Source organism: Alosa alosa, chromosome 22, assembly GCF_017589495.1.
Source record: "Alosa alosa isolate M-15738 ecotype Scorff River chromosome 22, AALO_Geno_1.1, whole genome shotgun sequence".
NCBI classification, from domain to species: Eukaryota; Metazoa; Chordata; class Actinopteri; order Clupeiformes; family Clupeidae; genus Alosa; species Alosa alosa.
In genome coordinates, this window is record NC_063210.1 from 10,278,030 (window position 1) to 10,297,693 (window position 19,664).

Sequence of the window (19,664 nt, forward strand, 5' to 3'; positions counted from 1 at the left end):
AAGCCATTAAAGTCTGACGGAACTCTGAGTAAGTGCACACAACCAGAAAGAAAACAGTCGTGATGTCAGACGGTCCAAGTCAGCAAGATCATATTTAAACATAGTCCCCCGGACTGAAAATTTGCCAGATTCGTTCCGTGACCGCTACATAGATTATAACATGTCTTAAACTCGGGATGATCAAGTGTAGACCGCAGACTGACAACAATGAAATGCCTTACAGCTGACAGGCTGCCACATCGATTTAGCTAGCGGCGGGCTAACGAAACCTAACAAAACAGCTAACTAGCTAGCTGGCAACCTTCTGTGTTGTGTGATGTAGCTGTGCAAATTCGCGGAAATCTAGTGTTTAACATGTAAAGCGTTATAATCTTCACTTTAGTTGTAGGATTGATGTTCGTCAGGACAATCTATTCAAATTAATGTAACGAATTCGCTAGATAGCATGTTATAAAACGTCAGCTTTGCGAGGTAACGTTAGCCATAGCTAGTTAAATACATTAGCAGGACATTGGCAAGGGACCATATCCCTATTTGGATGGGTGGTGGCTAGATTTCGCAATACTCCTTACTATCAGTTGGAGCATTTGACAGAAACGTTGTCAACATGCCTGGAATGATTGTGTTTGGTCGGCGATGGGGTATTGCCAGTGATGACCTTGTTTTCCCTGGAGCTTTTGAGTTATTCGTCCGAACAATATGGTAAGTTTAAAGCCCACATAGTTCATTTCTGTCAACATGTTAGCCTGACAAAAAACACGCTTCTTCCCTGACTGTCATTGTTATCCAACCTGTGGATATAATGTTGCAAAGATACGTTGTTTATAAGTTGATGCTACCGACATGTATCAGCGGAAGTGATTATCAGCCACTATTTCTGAGTCTTCTAGACAACTTCTGTGTTATTTATTATTCCAGTTATTAAATACCACTATGCATAATACCACTTTTTATTTCAGGTGGATTGGCACGTTCGTTTTGTACACCATCCATAAGGGACACTTTGATTGTGGGGGAGGCACAGTCCTTCATAGTTACCTCGTTGTTCTGCTTGTGCTCCTTGCTGTCATCATCTTTTCACTCGGTGCGATTGTTTATGTCAGCGCACGAGGTAGGCACTAGCACCACTTGTTATCTAGTAGCTAGTATAGTTACTTTGCTTAATGAAATGGTGCTAATTGCTATGCATTTCCTTCGTTTCCCTCATTCTTCGTAAGGCACCATAATGAATCCTGGTCCTCGTCGCTCCATGCCAGCCTTGGTGTATTTTCGGGCCGTTTTGTACATTCCCGAGTTCATCTGGGCTTGTCTCGGAGCTGTCTGGGTGAATGATGACAGTGGAGGATGCGACCCTGCCGCTGTTGGAGCTGTCATTGGTGCAGTTATTTCGAGGTATGTGCAGGAGAACCTTTTTGCCATTGCTGTGTTCCCATAACAAAAATACTCATTTACATTTGATGTCAAGTAGTTCTTTGATCTCGGCTGACGTCAACATGTTTGAAAGGATTACTGAGCAGATTACTGTTCACAGGGCCCTTTAAGGTCAAAGTTGATGCTGTACAGACAACTACAGACTCAATGCTCACACCCCCTTTAGCCTTCTTCTTTCGTGTTGCAACTGGCACTGAATTAGTCCTTAAAACTGAAGTTGTAGGGGAAGTATGTGTTGGCTAATGTATCCGTCCTGCCTGTTTCAATTCCTTCTCTTTTCCCCCACTTTTCCGTCTTTGTGTCTTGGCGCAGCTGGGTCATCATCTTCTTCACGGTGGTGGGTGTGCTGGTGGTGTTTGACCCGATGGGCGCACCGCGGCAGGCAGTGATGGCCGAGCCGCAGGGCTTGCGCGACCTGGAGAGCAGCGAGTCGTCCCAGTTCCTGTCACGAGCGCGCTCGCTGGCCGTGCGCGTGTGGGAGAGCCGCCTGCGCCTGCTCTGCTGCTGCCTGCCGCAGGACGACTCGCATCGCGCCGCCTTCAGCGGCATCGCCCAGCTCGTCAGCGGCTTCTTTTCGGTATGCGGCGCACCCGGTGTCCATTCCCTGGTGTCGAGTGCCACTTTTTAGAATAATAATAATGTTATGAATTGCTGCCCTAGTATGCTGATGGATTTACTTATAAACAGAGGCTAGGATTCAGTGTATATTTCTTTCTATTTCTATAGTATGAAAAAAAATGTATGTCTTGACTTAACTGAGCTTTAAAGCAACTGTCTAGAGATAATGTGACCTGTTTTCGTAAAGTGAAGACAGTTTTTATGCACACATTCCCAAAGAAATAATACACTAGGTGAATTGAAGTGAATGGAATGGAAAAAAAGTAATAAAATGAAACTTCCTGAAGAACAGGATCCTCTTACTGTGATAAACCTGACTCTTGTCTACATGAGGTGTAGAAATACCTAGCGGTGTATTCTAGAAGCCCAACCTGTGGTCTGTCATTGCTGTAATGCTTGTGAATGTGTGTGCAGGACACAGACCTGGTACCCAGTGACATCGCTGCTGGCCTGGCCCTGCTGCATCAGGAGCAGGATAAGGTGGAGCAGTGCAGGGACCCTGACGATGTGCTGGCCCACAGCCCCTCCTCCCCAATAGTGAGTATATTCACATAGTATCCAAAAGTACACTCTTAAAACAAAATTGTGTTGTCCCTATCGGGACAGAGAGATGTGTTAAAAAAAACATCGCAAGTTGTGTTATTTTTAACACATATTGTGTATTAAATAAAAAAGGAAAAAACACAAACTGATGAAATTAATCAAATAGTTGTTTGATTTATAAAATGTCAGAAAAAAGGGGGGGTGCCCACGCTGCCAGTGTTTGTGTGAGATGGGTGCTGTCCATGCAGGGCAGCTCAGGGCAACCAAACTGATATGACGGTGTGTTTACAGACAACATTTCTGTGATTTGGATTTTCTCTGATTTGTGAGATCACTGACCCAATTAAGACCGCCTGCGAGAGAAGGCCATCAGCAACCCTATGAGACCGCATGTGTGTGTTCTGCCCATAAAAGTCACAAAATGCTCTCTCTCTCTCTCTCTCTCTCTCTCTCTCTCTCTCTCTCTCTCTCTCTCTCTCTCTCTCTCTCTCTCTCTCTCTCTCTCTCTCTCTCTCTCAGAGGGAAGATCTGGAGGTGGAGCTGGAGAGAGCCACTCACTGCATGTTGTTTGCGGTAGCGGCGTACGGATGGCCCATGTATGTCTACTCCAACCCACTCACTGGCGTCTGCAAACTCAGTGGTGACTGGTAAGAGAGCCAGGGCAGCTATCAAGCAGCTATTAATAGTAGAGCATCCCCTGTTTTATGCCATATTATAGTTAAATACTATTTATGCAGCAAAGCAGAAGCACACTCACTTTGGATTACGCTGTTAAGGCTTTACTAACTCTTTGTCCTTCTCCGTGACCTTCACCATGTTTCACTCTGTCTCTGTCTTGACAGATGCACTATATTTGAGTAAAAGTGAGCTGTCATTGAACAAAGACAACTGTATAGTCTTAATCTGTGTGCATTGTTACTAGCGTTTATTGTCATGTATTGTTCTGTCAGAAGAAACAGGGTTCTAGTAGGCAGCAGGCTTACACAGGATTAGGTAACAGTGCTTCCTGCGCGGTTGTGCTGAGTAAGGATGAGTTGGTGTTGTGTTTCAGCTGTCGGAGCCGTAGCAGTCAGTATGACATTGTGGGGGGCGACAGCCTTGGCTGCCACTTCACCTCCATCCTCCAGACCACGGGCCTGCAGTACCGAGACTTCATCCACATCAGCTTCCACAACCAGGTCACTCCAGTGCACACACACACACACACACACACAGGCACAAGAAAAGACAATACCGCTATTCTGTCCACGGTATCAGTGTAGCCTTTTGCCCTCATTGACCTGGCCACAACATGATCATTCCTGACTGCTCAGAGATATAACTGAATTTACGTGTGGAGAAGTTTGAAGCTCCTAGAAATCAAGCCATTGCGTTTTGTTAATTTGCCATAGCTTGTCATTGTAAAGAGGCATTGTTTTTAAAGAGAATGCTCTGTGCTGTTTTACAGATCTACGAGATCCCTTTCTTTGTTGCCCTTGATCATAAAAAGGAATCTGTTTTGGTGGCTGTGAGGGGAACCCTGTCACTAAAAGTAAGCTCTGCTCCTTTCCCTGTCAGTGTTGTAATGTACTTGTAGTGTACTTGTAATGGAATTGCCACTCCGTTTGATTATGCCCTTAAGTTTGACAAGTTGTTCTTCAGCATTCTTACTAAAGATTTCTGTGTGCAGGACGTGTTAACGGATCTCTCAGCGGAATGTGAGAATCTGCCTATTGAGGGTGTTTCAGGGGCTAGCTATGCACACAAGGTATGTATCTCTAAAGCACTTTACTTTTCCTCTGTTGTTGAGGTACTGTTAGTGTGTGAATTTATAATGTTTATTTAACTATCCATCATTTAGGGAATTTCTCAGGCAGCCCACTACATTTATAAGAGGCTTGTCAACGATGGGATTCTGAGGCAGGCTTTCTCGATTGCACCTGTAAGAACTACAACCTTCATTTTTTTACAACCTTCATTTATAAATACAAACAATGCTGTGACAATATGTACTTGGCCATGTGCTGTTTCTATTAAATGTCATTGTTTCTAATGAAATGTGTTGTAGTTAGTGTTGTCCATTTGCAGAGTGATATGTTAAGCAGAGATGTGGTTGAGTCATGATAACTCATGATTGCATGCCTCATCTCCCCGGTGTAGGAGTACAGGCTGGTCATCACCGGTCACAGCCTGGGTGCTGGCACTGCCGCCATCCTGGCCGTCCTGCTGCGCAACATGTATCCCACGTTGCAGTGCTACGCCTTCTCACCACCAGGGGGCCTCATGAGGTAAAAATGTTGCATTAAGGGTCTGAAGAACACTGCCAAGAGAACTGAAAACGTTTCTAGATGATGAAACTAGGCCAATCAATATTTGAAACGCTGCTGTTTGAACCTATTTGCAGCAGACATGTTACAAACTACAAAAATGTTGTAAGCCTATGTTGTGTATTTGTAGTTCCTGCTCTGGCTGTTTGTTGTAGTATGCAGTATATATGGTTATGGTTATGGGATTTGGCAGACACTTTGGTACACTGTTGATGGTACAGACGTTTGTCTTAATCAATCAACCACTGTTCTTTCACAGCAAAGCTCTGGCTGACTACTCTAAGGAGTTTGTGGTGTCTGTGGTGCTGGGGAAGGACCTCGTCCCTCGGTAAGGACCTATCTCAACAGCGTGCAGAGCACATCGGCAGGATGTAGAATGAGGACAGGGGGGACTCCAGTGGGAGAATGTGCCCGAGTGGGATTTAAATGGGAAAGGAAGCTAAATGCACTGAACAGAAGCTGCTATTCTTAACCGTGGGTGTAATGGAGGAGTTATTTTTAGCACTTTTCTATTATGTGGAGGTGAGGTAATGAGGGCTGTCCTCCGCAGGCTTACTCCTGTTATCTGCAGTGGTGATGTCTGTCCATCTGCATCCATCAGTGTGTCTCTCTTGTCTGTCTCATCTGATAGGTTAAGTTTACCCAACATGGAAGACTTGAAGAAGAGAATACTAAAAATGGTCTCTAATTGCAATAAACCCAAGGTAATTCAAATGTATGAAGTGTATATCAACATAGATTTAGTTGTAGAAATATTTTTATTTCATACATCTCCAGAAATCTACTCTGCTATTGTCATTTGGAAATGTTACATTACTTTACATGTTCAAGTACTTTCCCTACACCTGGATGTCTCAGAAATTGTGCAACATTCCTGTGTCTCAGTATATTATGAAAGACCCATTTTTGTAACATGGCCCATTTTGCGTACCTCCTACGCGTTCCCTGCACTCCCTCTCCCTCTCAGTACCGCATCCTGCTGCACGGCTGCTGGTACGAGGTGTTTGGCGGCGAGCCCGACGACTTCCCCACGGAGCTAGAGAACCGTGAGGAGGAGCTCAGCGCGCCGCTGCTGGGGGAGGAGAGCCTGCTGGTGCGCAGCTCGGCCTCCTACCAGAGCCTGGCGTCGGACGACTCGCCCACGCACGCCACGCACCTGCCCCTCTACCTGCCGGGCCGCGTGCTGCACGTCACAGAGGAAGGGCCCACGCGCAGGTTAGCCGGAATGTGTACACACACACACACACACAAACACACACACACACACACACACACGCAGGCATACGCACGCATACATATGCACACTCTATGTACATCCATGTACGCACACACACCAACGAGCGTGCATATGCAGAACCACATATGTGAAGTATTTTAATATATATACACCCACACGTAAGTCATATTTTACAGTGCACTCATAGGTACATTAATACATAAAACATATATTGAATGAAATTGAACATATATAGTCATGCACTTAAATTCATAAGAACAACTCCTATTACAAACCAAGCAAATGTGGTCTATATAGATGCACATAGTTTAAGTACAACTAGTGCTCAACTTTTGGACGACCAAAAAAAGTGAAAAGTGCCACTCATGCCGTGTGTCCCCCACACAGATCCTGCTTCTCCCAGGTGAGGTACCGGGCGGAGTGGTCCAACGAGATGGCCTTCCGCAGCGTCCTGATCAGCCCACGGATGCTGGCCGACCACATGCCGGACGTGGTGCTGCGGGCACTCCAGAGCCTGGGCAGCGAGCGGGCGTTCTTGCTCTGTCCTTCCTCCATGAGCAACAGCCACCTCAACGTCATCTGACATCCCAACTCCCCAGTTCCGCTCTGCCAAATCACCGCCTCAAACTTTTCAATTGGAGTTACATTCAGGACATGTTTGGGAGCTGTTCAATGCTGTATCTTTTTTTTTTCCAGTGTATGTCTGTCGCGTGAATAATTTATTAATTTATTTATCCCATTTTTAGGGGGATCCCTTGGACATTCTTGTGTCAGTGATTGGAATTGTACAGTATTCAGAGAGCATTACTGTTTTTGGCTATAAAGAAATTGTGTGTACATATATCATCAATTTTTGATGTTTTGAGGAACGTTTAAAGAAAGGTGGAAAAGAAAATGTGTAAGCAAATAGAACACATCATCCATTGAGTTCCTGATTGTCTGTTTTGATCTTTGTCTGGGACTTTTGAAGAATCAGGGTGATTAGTGCCTATGCATAACTGTCAAAATCAAGTCACCAGGAATCCTGTGGTGATCTGAAGGAGCAATGTCATGCCATTTCCGTCTTATTTTTCTCTCTGCAGTCAGTTAGAATGCAGTGGGAATGCATGTTATCAAAGCATTTATTTAGCATGAAAACATTGTAGCGCTTTCCGGGACAGCCCATAACCATGCCATTTGTGTATTAACTCATCCGTATTGTGCCCATTGCGGTGGATTTTTTGAAACCATTAAATACACTGTGAATACTGTATGAGTGTTGTATTTATACAAACCTTTAGTGTTCAACTGCACATCTTTAGAATGGCCAAGGGCCTTGAATAACATTGCTGTGGAAGCATCAACTGCCTGACTTTCACATGTGATGTGAAAAAGTAACAGGTGGTTGTGATTTTCAGCACTAGAAGGTGGCCAGAAGCATGTTATACACTGGTATTGTGGTGAGGTCATATTTTGACATGTGGTGGCTTACAGCTGTGAGAGGGATGTCAATTGCAATTCTATAAAGAGGAAGATATCCTGTTTAATTCAGTTCCAGCTGTCTCTGCCATGCCTGCAAACAGGTGGCTTTCTGATTAACTTCTATTGGGCTGAAATCAAGGATGTATGTCTTTACTGAGGATACCATCCTGTATCATTTACTTCATAATAAGTTAAGTAATTATATCAGAATGGTTATTAAAAAATTGGCTTCAGTCTTTTTGCAGGTCCCTTATTAAAAACTATAAATAATATAATATTGATACAGGTATATATATATTCCTGGACATGTATATATATTCTAGTTTCTATGAAACCTCCTAAACTGAATGTATTTCTAAAACAATTCCTTAAGTGAACAAAACGCCACGTGATGATTTTTGATAGATAATCGCGGATTACATTTCGCTCCGTTCGTTCCCTCCCATCCCGCTTTTAGAGCGTGACGTCACCATGTGACGGCTCATCAACAACTCTTATGTTGGGACTACTTCACTTGGAACAACTGGAGTTGCATTGGAAAGGAAATACTACTCTGTGTCAGGCAGCGGATCCTGCAGGACACAGACTTTGAGTGCTTAAACTTAGTGTTATTTTTTTAGTTATTTATATCCAAGTAGATGTACATAAGTTTTAACGTTTCGTGTCGAAGCTTTTCGCTCAGTAATCATAAGGTGGTTAAATTACCGGGCGAGCTAGCTAGCTATCTTAAGTAGCTAGCGCAGCTAGCTATATTTTCATAGCTAGCTGGCAGAGTGAAGTGGAAATATGGAGTTGGACGACGGAGCCCTCTACCAGGATGACTCTGGCTCCTCGGCGATGATGTCCGAGCGGGTTTCTGGTCTGGCCAGTTCAATCTATCGAGAGTTCGAACGACTGATAGGAAAGTACGATGAGGACGTTGTGAAGGAACTAATGCCCCTCGTTGTCGCAGTCCTGGAAAACTTGGACGCGGTGTTCGCTGAGAACCAGGAGCACGAAGTCGAGCTGGAACTGCTGAAAGAAGACAACGAGCAACTTGTGACCCAGTACGAACGCGAGAAAGCTTTGAGAAAAGGCGTTGAAGAGGTGGGTTTGACAGTTTTAAAACTATTGATTTGGTAGACTGACATGAAGCCGTTAATAAGCCAGGCCACCCATTCCACGTTTGCAGGCTTAACAGCTTTAAGTCATCTTGCAGAAGAAAAGTGCTGTGGAGTCTCAGTCCGTTGCTAGTAAGTTAGCAGTAGCTGCATAAAAAGACGTTATAATAAGTTAACATTGCAATGCATTGCTTACGTGTGTCCAATTGTTTACTCCACCCTTGATGTTGCAAGTTAACTTGGGTCTACTGATGCTGGTAACCTGTTGAGTGATGCACTTGCCAACAATGCATCTCCCACTATTTGTAATGCAAAGCATATTTGAGTGCTGATATCAGGGTGATTAATCAATTAAGGTAATAAAGTAACTTCTGATATTTTGCAGTCTGTCAGACCGCCCTGGCTTATGGTCTTTCTCACTTGGTGCGTAAAAAGTAACGTAACGTTAGTTAATCCACAACAATGGGTTGTCTTGGCGTCTCATCCACTCAACCAAGTGTGAACTGTCAAATTTACTTATCTAAAATGCTCGCCAGAGACTATAACCGCACCACACATTTGTTTAATGTGGGCTTGATACAGATGGAAAATGCCGTGGCGCAAAAGAATCAACAGGTTGGTTACGCGCAATGATATTAGTGCCAAACGTATTTGAAGGCCAGCTTTGTTAAAAAAAAAATAAAAAAAAAACGTTTCTTTCTTACATTCTCTCAAATATAGTACATCCTTTGCCAACCGAATTATCTTGTAATTTATTGGTGAAACAACACCGAGGCACGGGATGCCTCTGGTGGCTCGCGGGCTAGTCATGTGCGAGTGTAAATGGTTCGTGGAACTTCAGGCTGCAAATTACTATTGACTGCAGTCACTGTGTTCATCCACAGCATTTTTCTGTTGACGTGTGTTGCCAGAATTGAAAACATCACCCTTTCCGTCTCCGATGCATCAGGCGTATTATTTACGTATCACCAGTTGTCATATTGACCAGGATTGATGGTTTCCTTATAACAGTTGTGTACGTTTTTAAATGACTGGTCATTAAGAAGTACAGTATAGGGACATTGTGCCAAAGCTATATTCATTGTTTCCAGTTGTCTGTCATGTCTGGGCGCCATAAGATCTGAAACGTCAGTTTATGTGCCAAACAACCTCAGTGCCCAATGACTTTTCCCCATCAAGAGCATGGTGTAAAAGGATGTCTTTTAAAACAGTTGTTAGTTTTTAAACAGACGCGTAGTCTAGTAGTCTAGTCTGCTCTTCCTGTGTCTGTAAAGATAATATTACTGAACAATAATACTCACTAACAGCACTGAGTCTACCTGAGTCTGAGGTCTGAGTGACCTTTTCTAGTCTTAAAATACAGATAATGTATAGGCTACTACTACTAAATTACACATTTGAAAGCAGACAGTAGTATTGTTAGTGTCGTCGGTTTCTCCGGAGATATCAGACGGACACATATCAGTCCGTAATCTATAGGCCTCAAGAAATCTGCTCTCCATGACCCATCTTTAACTATCAGGTTATTGCCAGACAGAGCTGACTTCACTGTTTAGTCTGGTAAAGTGTTGGCAATCTAGCACCATGGTCAACGAACAACAATGCAGCCGTAAATGCTCAGTAGGCCTAATTAGGATGTCACATCATTTCATTTGACATGTATTACTTACTGACAAGTCAGCATCACACCTTGTGCAATCTCTGGAGTCATCAAGGTTCTTTGGTCTCTCCCAATGAAGAAAACCTTATCGAGTAACATTTTCAGAGAAGTAATAGCACTCGAGCCTTAGCCTTATTTCCCCTTATTTTGTGTAAGGTGTTTTACAGTACCACTCATGACAGTTTCAGAATGCTTGAGTTTAGTAGAATGCTCCTCTCCCTGTCAAGGGAGAATATTGGGGCCAGTCAAGTGCAGCTGTGTTGCTGCAGACTCCAGTTCCCCACTGTTCCTCTCGACAGACTGAAGTGGATCACATTCAACCCCCGAAAATGCTCCAAACCACAAGAAGTAGGACCAGATGACAGACTACTGTTGTGGAGACTTTGACCATCTGGGATGTGAATTGCCCGAGAGCTCTGTAATTCTCATATAAAGAGAACTACACTTGCTGACAGCGAGCCGACCTTGATGAACCACAGTTCAACTTCACTTTTTCTGTGGATGCTCTGTTAAAAGCATCCAAATACTAGAATAGACTGTGAACACTAGTAGTCGTGTGAAAGGGGTTTCACCGTGTCTTTGCTTAATGCCTTCCTATCGAAATCAAACTCTTATTTGGCAACTCATTTTTACAAGTCGAGTTCTTCTCACAGTAATGGAATAGTTTTCCCAGGCCTGGGAGCCTCCTGTGGTATTATGCTCCATCGCCACTGCCAGGTTTCCTTCACATCACACACTCAGCCAGAGACTATTTCAGGGCTGGCAGCCGGGACTGCAAGAGTGGGACCAATATTTGCTTGTTCGCTGTCCGCTGGGGTGCCTATCCATGGCTCATTGGGTAGGCCATCGCTGGACCAGAGAGTTTCGTATTTAATCTGGGAAAAAATTACCACAAAAGTGATTCCTCTTTTGTAGCATCTATTCTTTCACGCCACCCCCCCCCCCATACTTTATAACTCATTTGTTGGATGCATATGCTGCTATGTGTAGGCCTACTTTTCACTGTTTCACTGTTCACCAGTGCCAGCATTTTGGGATCAGTTACCCATAAATAGTTTTATAGGCCTAACTGCTGTTCCTAGCAGTTGAGATGGAAAGAAAAAAAGAGACATCTACCACGCACACTCTCTTCTTTCTTTCTTTCTTTCTTTCTTTCTTTCTTTCTTTCTTTCTTTCTTTCTTTCTTTCTTTCTTTCTTTATCCTAATGGAACAGTTAGCAAGGCGCCCACCTCTCACTGTACAGTCACTTTGTTCATCTGTCAGATAACATTCTCTGCCAGGCAAAAAAAAAAGCCGTAACAAGCAGCCATTCACTAAAGCCCAGTCTAGTCTGGAAGTGTGTCTGTGACTGAATCCGTGTGGAGAGGATCATTCACCGCAGCACAGGTGGGAGGCCTCACCTTGCTGAGTGACCGGCTGAGAGGCGAGACCTATTCAAGGCGCCTGCTGCTTGGACTGGTTTAGCTGCACAGGACCAGCTGCCTTGACCCATGACCCCAGTGGCACACCTACGAGGCCGTCCGTTTCGGCTCATCCCTAATAATGATAAAAGCTCAATTGAACGTTTATTTCATACTTAACATTAGGTAGCCTGGCAAACGTGATGTGCCTGTGTCAATGTGTTGTTTTGTTTTTCCCATTTTCTTTCCCTTCTGCTTCCTAGGTACAGGTGCCATTTAGGGTCAAACAGTATGTTTTAGCAAATTTGGCCCAAATAAGCATAGGAGTGATGAGCTCATTGGGGGAAAGGAAAAACTGCATAGGCCCAAACATCACTCTGCAGCACAGTATTGGGGCTGTTTCCTTGCATGTTGAATACAGTGGCACTGTTTTTGTAAACCAGTTATTTTGTTTTGGTATTTTTGACCTCCTTATTTATTCACTGATCACTAATGAATAGAAATAATAAACCACCTTTGCAGGAATGTGCACTTTTGGATAAGCATGAGCCATTCAATTGTTGGGAATGCTGAACTGAACCCGTTGTTGCCCTTCGAGCATGCATCCAGGCAAATTTATTTACCAGCTGGCAGCATAGTTTTGATAAAGACAGCATCGTATTGTTATTGATATTGTTATCGGCAGAGACTGAAGGTTGACATTTCAGTATCACACCATCCCTACTCGTGCATCAGTGAAAGTGGTGTCCTTGGCGAAGAGAGGTGTTATGTGGGCACACCCAGCCGTTGTGATTTCTATGAGGCTGCCCCATTGGCTGGTCCTTGTTTGTGTATGGTTTAGCACGTTGTGTAGCTCACCTGCTTCTACAGGTGAAGACTGATGTAGGTGTGGCTTGGCATAATGGATTATAACGTTCATGTCCTGCGGGTGTGTTCTGCACACCTTTTGTAATGTTTTAAATGCTAAGTGAGCATGTTTAAGAGAAGATGTGTATAAAATGGTTTGAAGTATTCAACTCCCGCCATGAAAAAAAAAAAAAAAAACAGACAGGCTTAGGAAAGCAAACAGAGACTTTCAACATTGTTCAGTGAACTCTGAAATAAACAGACATTTTGCAGGTCTTTTGCTAATGGTTAGTGCCATGTGACTCTCGCCGTGGTTTAATTTTGTGTCTTGTGTGATTCTCTTCAGCCTGAGATACAGCATGCCCAGGGGTTGTCATGACCGTTGGTATGTGTGGCAGTTGTTTGTGCTTTGTATATAAGACAATGAGGCTTTCCATTGGGACACATAATCAAGAGAGTGTAGCCATGACAAATGGCTTGTAAGGGCCATAACAACCAGATTAAAATGTCAATCATCTTTCAATCTTAAGAGTTGTGCTTGTCAAAGGTTGAATATTGTTTTGGATTTTTTCTTCGTTACTAAAGTTCTGATAAAAAAATTCATTCTAAATGACAGAATTCATAATAAATATCACTAAAAGAATGCCATTCCCTACACATGTGAGTTTGTATTCATTTAATTCTGTTGTGGCCTTCCAGACTCTTGGCAGGAAGAAGGCTTTGTGATGTCTGTGACATATTTTGCTATGTAGGCAGAATTCACTTGACTTGCTGATGCCGTTTTTGCTGTCAGTTTAACATCCTCTTGTCTTTCTCCTCTTCTCAACCCCTCAAGTAGTGGAGCTTCTACCCTGTTAAATCAAGCCCTCATCTCGTTTGCTCTTAGTTTGCCTTTTGGATCTCCTCAAAGAAGAACTGTCAGCTTACATTCGGATAATGGGCGAGGACAAAGAACACACACACACACACACACACACACACACACACACACACACACCCACACCACTGTTAAGAAGACGTATTGCCATTCTGGCATGCCAGTGTGATTTAAGAGTTCCCCACTCTTCTCCCATGACCTCCTGCATGTGAGGACCATCACGGCGTGTTAATGTGACAACAAGCCGACCGCGTTAGCGGGCAAGTTAGCACGGGGCCGTCAGAGAGGCCCTCTGTTGTGCGCGGGATGTAAAGAATGTCTCATGACACTCACACCCGCCTCCAGGGGAGACTCCTTCTGGGAGAGTCGACAGGCCGTTCTTCTGCTGTGGGAGAGTTTTTGAGCTCGGGACGAAACCAGACGAGCAGCGGGTACCAAGAGATAAACGCATGGTAAAGTGATCTGAGAGGAACAGAGAGGGTATGAGATAAAGGCAGAGACACAGACAGAAGCAAACATGCAGGCCAACATGGAGAGAGTTGGAGGAAGACACACTGTGATTTAGTGTGTGTGTGAGAGAGCGTGAGACACAGACAGAGGCTAACATGCAGTCCAACATGGAGAGAGTTGGAGGAAGACAGAGAATGTGATTTTGTGTGTGTGTGTGTGTGTGAGAGAGAGAGAGAGAGACACACACACACGCAGACAAACAGAGGGAGAGACAGTGACCTGGTCCATGGACGCCAAGTCCACTTCACGATCGTACCAGGCCAAGGGTTACTAACTGGAGTGCCTTCCTAGACATTCAGAGGAAGGACTAGGGAAGGGCCAGGAATGTACCGGAAAGGAAAACTTCCTGAGTTCCCTTCTAGGGTCAGAGTATTTCCCTCTCTCCCTCTCTTTTACTCCCAGCATCCTGTGTTCTTGCATCAGAGGATTGTCTGAACGGAGCGGACACCCAATATCACTGAGCTCAGAGACTCCTAGAGAAGACTTGAATCAATTAACAAGTCCTCAGTCTCTCCCTGCAGTTCCTTTTAGAAATGATTGAATAACGGTGTCACGAAAGTAGCAACTTTTGAAATAAGAAATTCTAAAATAATTACTGTAATGGCTTTTGTAGTTAAATTGGTGTGAGGCAAAATAGTCAGCCATGCAGGTTTATTTTTTTTAATTTTTTTTTTTCAAATGACAGTCAAGTCTTCATTAGACTGTTTATGCAGTGTCTAGTCTCCGAACATTGTATTGTAAGAATACCGTAAGCTTTGTGTCTTTTGTCCTTGGTCGAATCTTGTTTAGATCGGCTCAGTCGGCTCAGTCTGCGTGATTAAAGACATCGCTCATGGTTTATCTTTGTAGCAAGTTGTCAACACCCGCTGTCTCGTGATTGATTCCAAAACAATACCCGCATAAAGCGCCTGGATTCACACCCAAATGGCAAAAATGAAGTGGGTCGGGGTGAACAATTATTGCATGAAGTAGGAGTGTGTATGGACCAACAATTCACAAATATCCTGTTCAACATTTCCGAGGCGCACAGCCTCAATCAGCAAAGGGAAATTTGTTTAGTCTTGACTTATGAAATGAATCCTGCCAGTCCCATTAAAGGACTTGGGCCCACTCAGTCAGTTTCCCCTGAGGACAGATGCTGGACAAAGAGTCATCGACGGACAACGAGCACCAACCGTAGGTTGAATGCAGAGCTCTGGAAATTTATTGAAAACGTATAAGCCAAATGTCAAATTCATGAATTAAGTGAACACATTGTCCCTTTCTTCCTTATACTGGGGGACATAACTGACCTGCACTGACCTCGAGCATGATATTTGGATCTTTAGTGAAACTCACACCAGGAGTGTTGGGGAAACAATTCATTGTCATGACCACTTTCAAAACAAAGACAAATGAAAACACAATAGCGTGATGTCCTAAAGATGTTGTGTGACACCATGTGCTGCCCAATTTAGATATAGCTGGTTGTCCTGTTAGCTTTGTCATCCCAGAAAGCAACAGTTCTTGTTGAGGAAATAAGAAACCGTTGCCCCTCTCCTTAATGGGAAAACTCATAACTAGAACATTCCAATGCATGTGGTCACATAACCTACATCTCAAGTCAGCTTAGATCATATGCCTAAGTAATAAATGCTTCAATTCTCGAAGCTTGAATGGCTCTTTCTGAGTAAACATCATCTAAACAGACAAGACTTGCACACTGGCAGATAAATGAATAAACCACTGTAATATTGGGTAGAAATATGCTTTTGTGAAATCAGTGGAGAGGAGAAGAAAAGTGGCCCTTTGAATTGACTGAAGATCTGGTAGCAGTAGGGCGGCACTGGGAAATGGCATCAATCGTTCATGAACTCAAGTTGAGAGCACATACCGCCCAGTGGCAGACTAATTTCTGTGCCATTTAAAAGTCTCTCAGGGGCTTCAGAGCAGACTAACTGCTGACATTAGAGGACTGGCTGACTCCTGAAACCTTCAGGGCCACAGTATAATCTTTCCTAGAGGTCGATAAGGGCCAGGTCCTTATGTGAAATTCTGGTATTAATGTCATAAAATGTAAAGTCTCTTTTTTGATTACACAACCAAAGTGATTTTTTTTCAGTTGTTTTTTTATCTCTTAGTGTAGATCAGACAGTCTTCTAAGCACATTGCTTAAGTGTTATCTACCAGAGCTCTGAGGAAGAAAAGAGTACTTTTTTCACCTGAAGGAGTGCCTATGCACACAAAGTCCATATTTTTCATTTGAAATTGTTTCACGACAGCAAATTTCATTCATCAGAAATGTTTTTCACATCCATACAGTGTCAGTGAATGATGCTGATAGTGCAGAATTCTGTATCTGACAAACCAAAAAAAGTTGTCACTAACTAAAATTACTTAAAAAAAGTAGATCCCCTTGGGAATCAATAAAGTATCTAGCCAGAACTGAGAGACTCAGGAGAAGTTTTTATCCCCAGGCCATCCGAACTCTGAACTCACACTATACTGACTTCTTAGAACTTTTTATTTATTATTTTTGATTTCTCCTCCATCTATCTACCCATGTCCTTGATTGCCTAGCCTTTCTGCCACCCCCACCCCACCCCCATCCCCAACACACACACACTTACATCACCACTGTCATCACCTCACATACATACAGCACACTGCTAGCTACAGTAAGCCTCCTCTACATACTTGCTGCACACTGCCTCCCCTCCCTACATACACAGCACATTGTCTTCAGGATGTTCTCCAACACACATCCTCTACATACTTACAGCACACTGCCCCCACCTACCCACACACACACTACACACACACACAGTCAATGCTCCACTCCCCCCCACCCACACACACATCTTCACTGTCATCACTCACATACATCATACATACAGTACTCTGCTTGCAATAGTAAGTCCCTTCACCATACTTGCAGTACACTGCCCCCCCCCCTCCCCTACCTACACAGCATATTATTTCATCAGGAAGCTTCTCCAACACACATTCCCAACATGCGTACAGCACACTGCCCCCCCCCCCCAATACACAGCACAACAGACATAATTTCACTGCATTTCTTACTTCCAGTAACTATATGCACGTGACAATAAACTTCCTTGTATTCTTGTATCGATCTATCGATCTATCGATCTATCTATCGATCTATCGTGCAAATTGGCCTACTCAGTTTAGACTTGTTAGTAGTGGAGTCTCACTGATACAAACACACAGCACAAAGTTTATAAAAGTTCCGCACTGTCATGTTCAGTCAAGATTTTCCTGATTTTACTGTGTTATTATGATTCCGATAAATAGTTGTTAAAACTAGATCTAGAGTCAGTGTTTGTTTCCTTGTGGTCAATACTCAGTACCATGTTTATAAAAATGCACTGCTTTGAAGATTTTCATATGCGATTGTATAAATAGTGTTAATGCTAGAGTGTGTTTGTTTGTAATTGAAGAAGGCTGTTTTAATTGACCTGACAGCCCATTGATCCCAACCCTGTCTGACCTGATCAACTTCAGATGCCTCCTAAAGTGCCCAAAATAAACCAGACCCCACCAGACCATACCAAATGGATTCGAATGGATGTTACTCAGTGGGAGGGATGCCAAAACGTCCTCCCCACAGTGAAAACAGTGGCTGAATAAGAGTCTCACCCCATGTCCCCACATGAAACGGCCGTCTGCTCATCTCCTCCGGTGAGGTAATTCTCTCACTGGGCGCTGGAGAGCTGAGGAAATGTTGGCCGGAAAAAGGCACAACGGGTCAGCTGAAGACGCAGCAGTTCACTTGGAGAGGGCCGTCAATAGAGTGCTGATACAGTGTGGCTTCTGTGTGCTGGCTGGGGTACAATGGAGGCATTATGCCTGACCGGGAGAGCAGGAGCCTGGCGGCTGTGTGAGGTTCTCCCTCTCTCTCTCTCCCTTCATCTTTCTCTCTGTCTCTGTCTCTCTCTCTCTCTCTCTCTCTCTCTCTCTCTCTCTCTCTCTCTCTCTCTCTCTCTCTCTCTCTCTTTTTCTCTCTCTCTCTCTCTCTCTCTCTTCTCTCCCTTCATCTTTCTCTCTCTCTCTGTCTCTCTCTCTCTCTCTCTCTCTTTTTCTCTCTCTCTCTCTCTCTCTCTCTCTCTCATATGAGCCCAGTTGTCATATGATTGGGGGCAGCAGATGATGGGGCAGAGAGACAGATTCATAAATATATGCACACGCAAGACGACTTGCAAATCTTTTAATGTAATCCTTGTGTGCATAGCCTTGTATGGATGGCAGTTCGTGCAGTGCAGGCTCATCAAAACTCCAGAGGCATTTGACATTTCCTGTGCCCTGATCAGAGGCGGACAGAGTACACAGCTTCATTACTTGAGTAAAAGTACAGATACCCTTTGCTAAATTTTACTCAAGTACAAGTAAAAGTACAACAGTCAGATGTCTACTTAAGTAAAAGTACTGAAGTACTTGTTTTTAAAAGTACTTTAGTATCAAGAGTAGCCTGCATTTTCTAAATATTGCATTACTACTGCCACAGTGCTTACAGTACAGATACGTCCTACATGGAGTTATGAAAAATGTTAATACCTTGGAGAATGTAAACGGAATTGAAAGTAAAATCAAGTCATTTTCATCTTTTTACCATGTTGCCAGGGATGGGCAGTATTTCTAATACATGTATTTAAAATACGTATTTCAAATACAAAATACTATTTTGTAATTGAAACACTTGAAGCGAAAACTATTATTAACTTGTTCAGAAAATTTAAATAGTCTGGCGAGGTGGGGCCACAGGTTGCACCATTCCCGGGATGGACCTGTCTTCATCCATTGTTTCGTCCATGGTTTTGTCTCTTATCTAAATCTGACCATGGAGTTGACTTTGGCGGAAAGCTGAAGGTGATTGCTGATAGGCTGTCCCAATCAGTGGTGGCAAAGTCCTTTTAGGCAAGTCCCTCCACTCGGCGGCCATATACCAACGTTTTATGGGCACTCATCGGGCACAGTCTTTGGGTCGAACTGCTCGTGTGCAAGGCTTCACGACACCAATCTTGCTCCAGCGGCGAGATCACAACACATGATTGGCACGATGTCTTCACAACACACCATATGATTGGCTCAATGTATTCACATGTCGACGTTTTGCCGAGGAAGGGGTGGGATATGTGTAGACAACGGCCATATTGGCGTGACAAACTAGCCCCATGCATTTCTATGGAGTATTTTTTGAGTGCTGTGTCTCCTCATTAGAAAGTCTCTGGTAACGGGTACTCACGGTTATGGATAGAAATGTAGTGGAGTAAAGAGTAAAATATTTGCCTTTCAAATGTACTTGAGTAAAGTCATGAGTACAGCCCAAAAATGATACTCTAGTAAAGTACAGATCCCTCAAAATTGTACTCAAGTAAATGTACTCCATTACTGTCCGGCTCTGGCCCTGATTAACAGCCCAAAAGTGTCCTTACAAAGTCCAAACACACTGATTTTTGCCTTGCATCCACAGCAATAAATCTGGAGTTGAGCTCTTCCCAGGGTAGTTTGTTTGTTGTTCTCAATTGTCTTTATTGCTCTCAACTTGCCATCACCTGATGTTTGACAAGCAAAAGGGGGCAGTTTCTGTCATGAGATCCTTCATTCTCCGCCTGATCTTTCTATTTCTCTTCTCCTTACCTCTCCCAGTCTCTCCAACAACTGTAAGTCTCCA

The 19,664-nt window shown here is 43.6% G+C and overlaps 2 protein-coding genes across 2 annotated transcripts in view; both read left to right on the plus strand.

Moving 5' to 3' along the window:
• The first annotated feature begins 27 nt into the window (after nt 1–27).
• On the plus strand, nt 28–7,385 carry daglb (diacylglycerol lipase, beta). The gene is made up of 15 exons (XM_048233914.1): nt 28–702; nt 960–1,111; nt 1,218–1,392; nt 1,744–2,008; nt 2,464–2,586; nt 3,112–3,239; nt 3,644–3,770; nt 4,040–4,123; nt 4,262–4,339; nt 4,433–4,513; nt 4,732–4,859; nt 5,158–5,226; nt 5,530–5,602; nt 5,866–6,113; nt 6,523–7,385. Exons 1-15 carry the CDS (start codon nt 608–610, stop codon nt 6,716–6,718), a joined length of 2,022 nt encoding a protein of 673 aa, XP_048089871.1. The 5' UTR covers nt 28–607; the 3' UTR covers nt 6,719–7,385.
• A 722-nt stretch (nt 7,386–8,107) lies between these two features.
• spag9b (sperm associated antigen 9b) overlaps nt 8,108–19,664 on the plus strand; it is a 64,615-nt gene continuing 53,058 nt past the window's right edge. The window contains 1 exon segment of the mRNA XM_048232738.1: nt 8,108–8,682. Within this exon segment, the coding sequence (XP_048088695.1) occupies nt 8,383–8,682 (300 nt within the window). The 5' untranslated portion in view covers nt 8,108–8,382.

Excerpts from the sequence above, each read along its gene's own strand:
- daglb (XM_048233914.1), top strand. The coding sequence starts at position 608 with ATGCCTGGAATGATTGTGTTTGGTCGGCGATGGGGTATTGCCAGTGAT. Across the intron at positions 3,240-3,643 it reads TGCAAACTCAGTGGTGACTG|CTGTCGGAGCCGTAGCAGTC; the intron begins GTAAGAGAGCCA and ends GTTGTGTTTCAG. Across the intron at positions 4,860-5,157 it reads CCACCAGGGGGCCTCATGAG|CAAAGCTCTGGCTGACTACT; the intron begins GTAAAAATGTTG and ends GTTCTTTCACAG.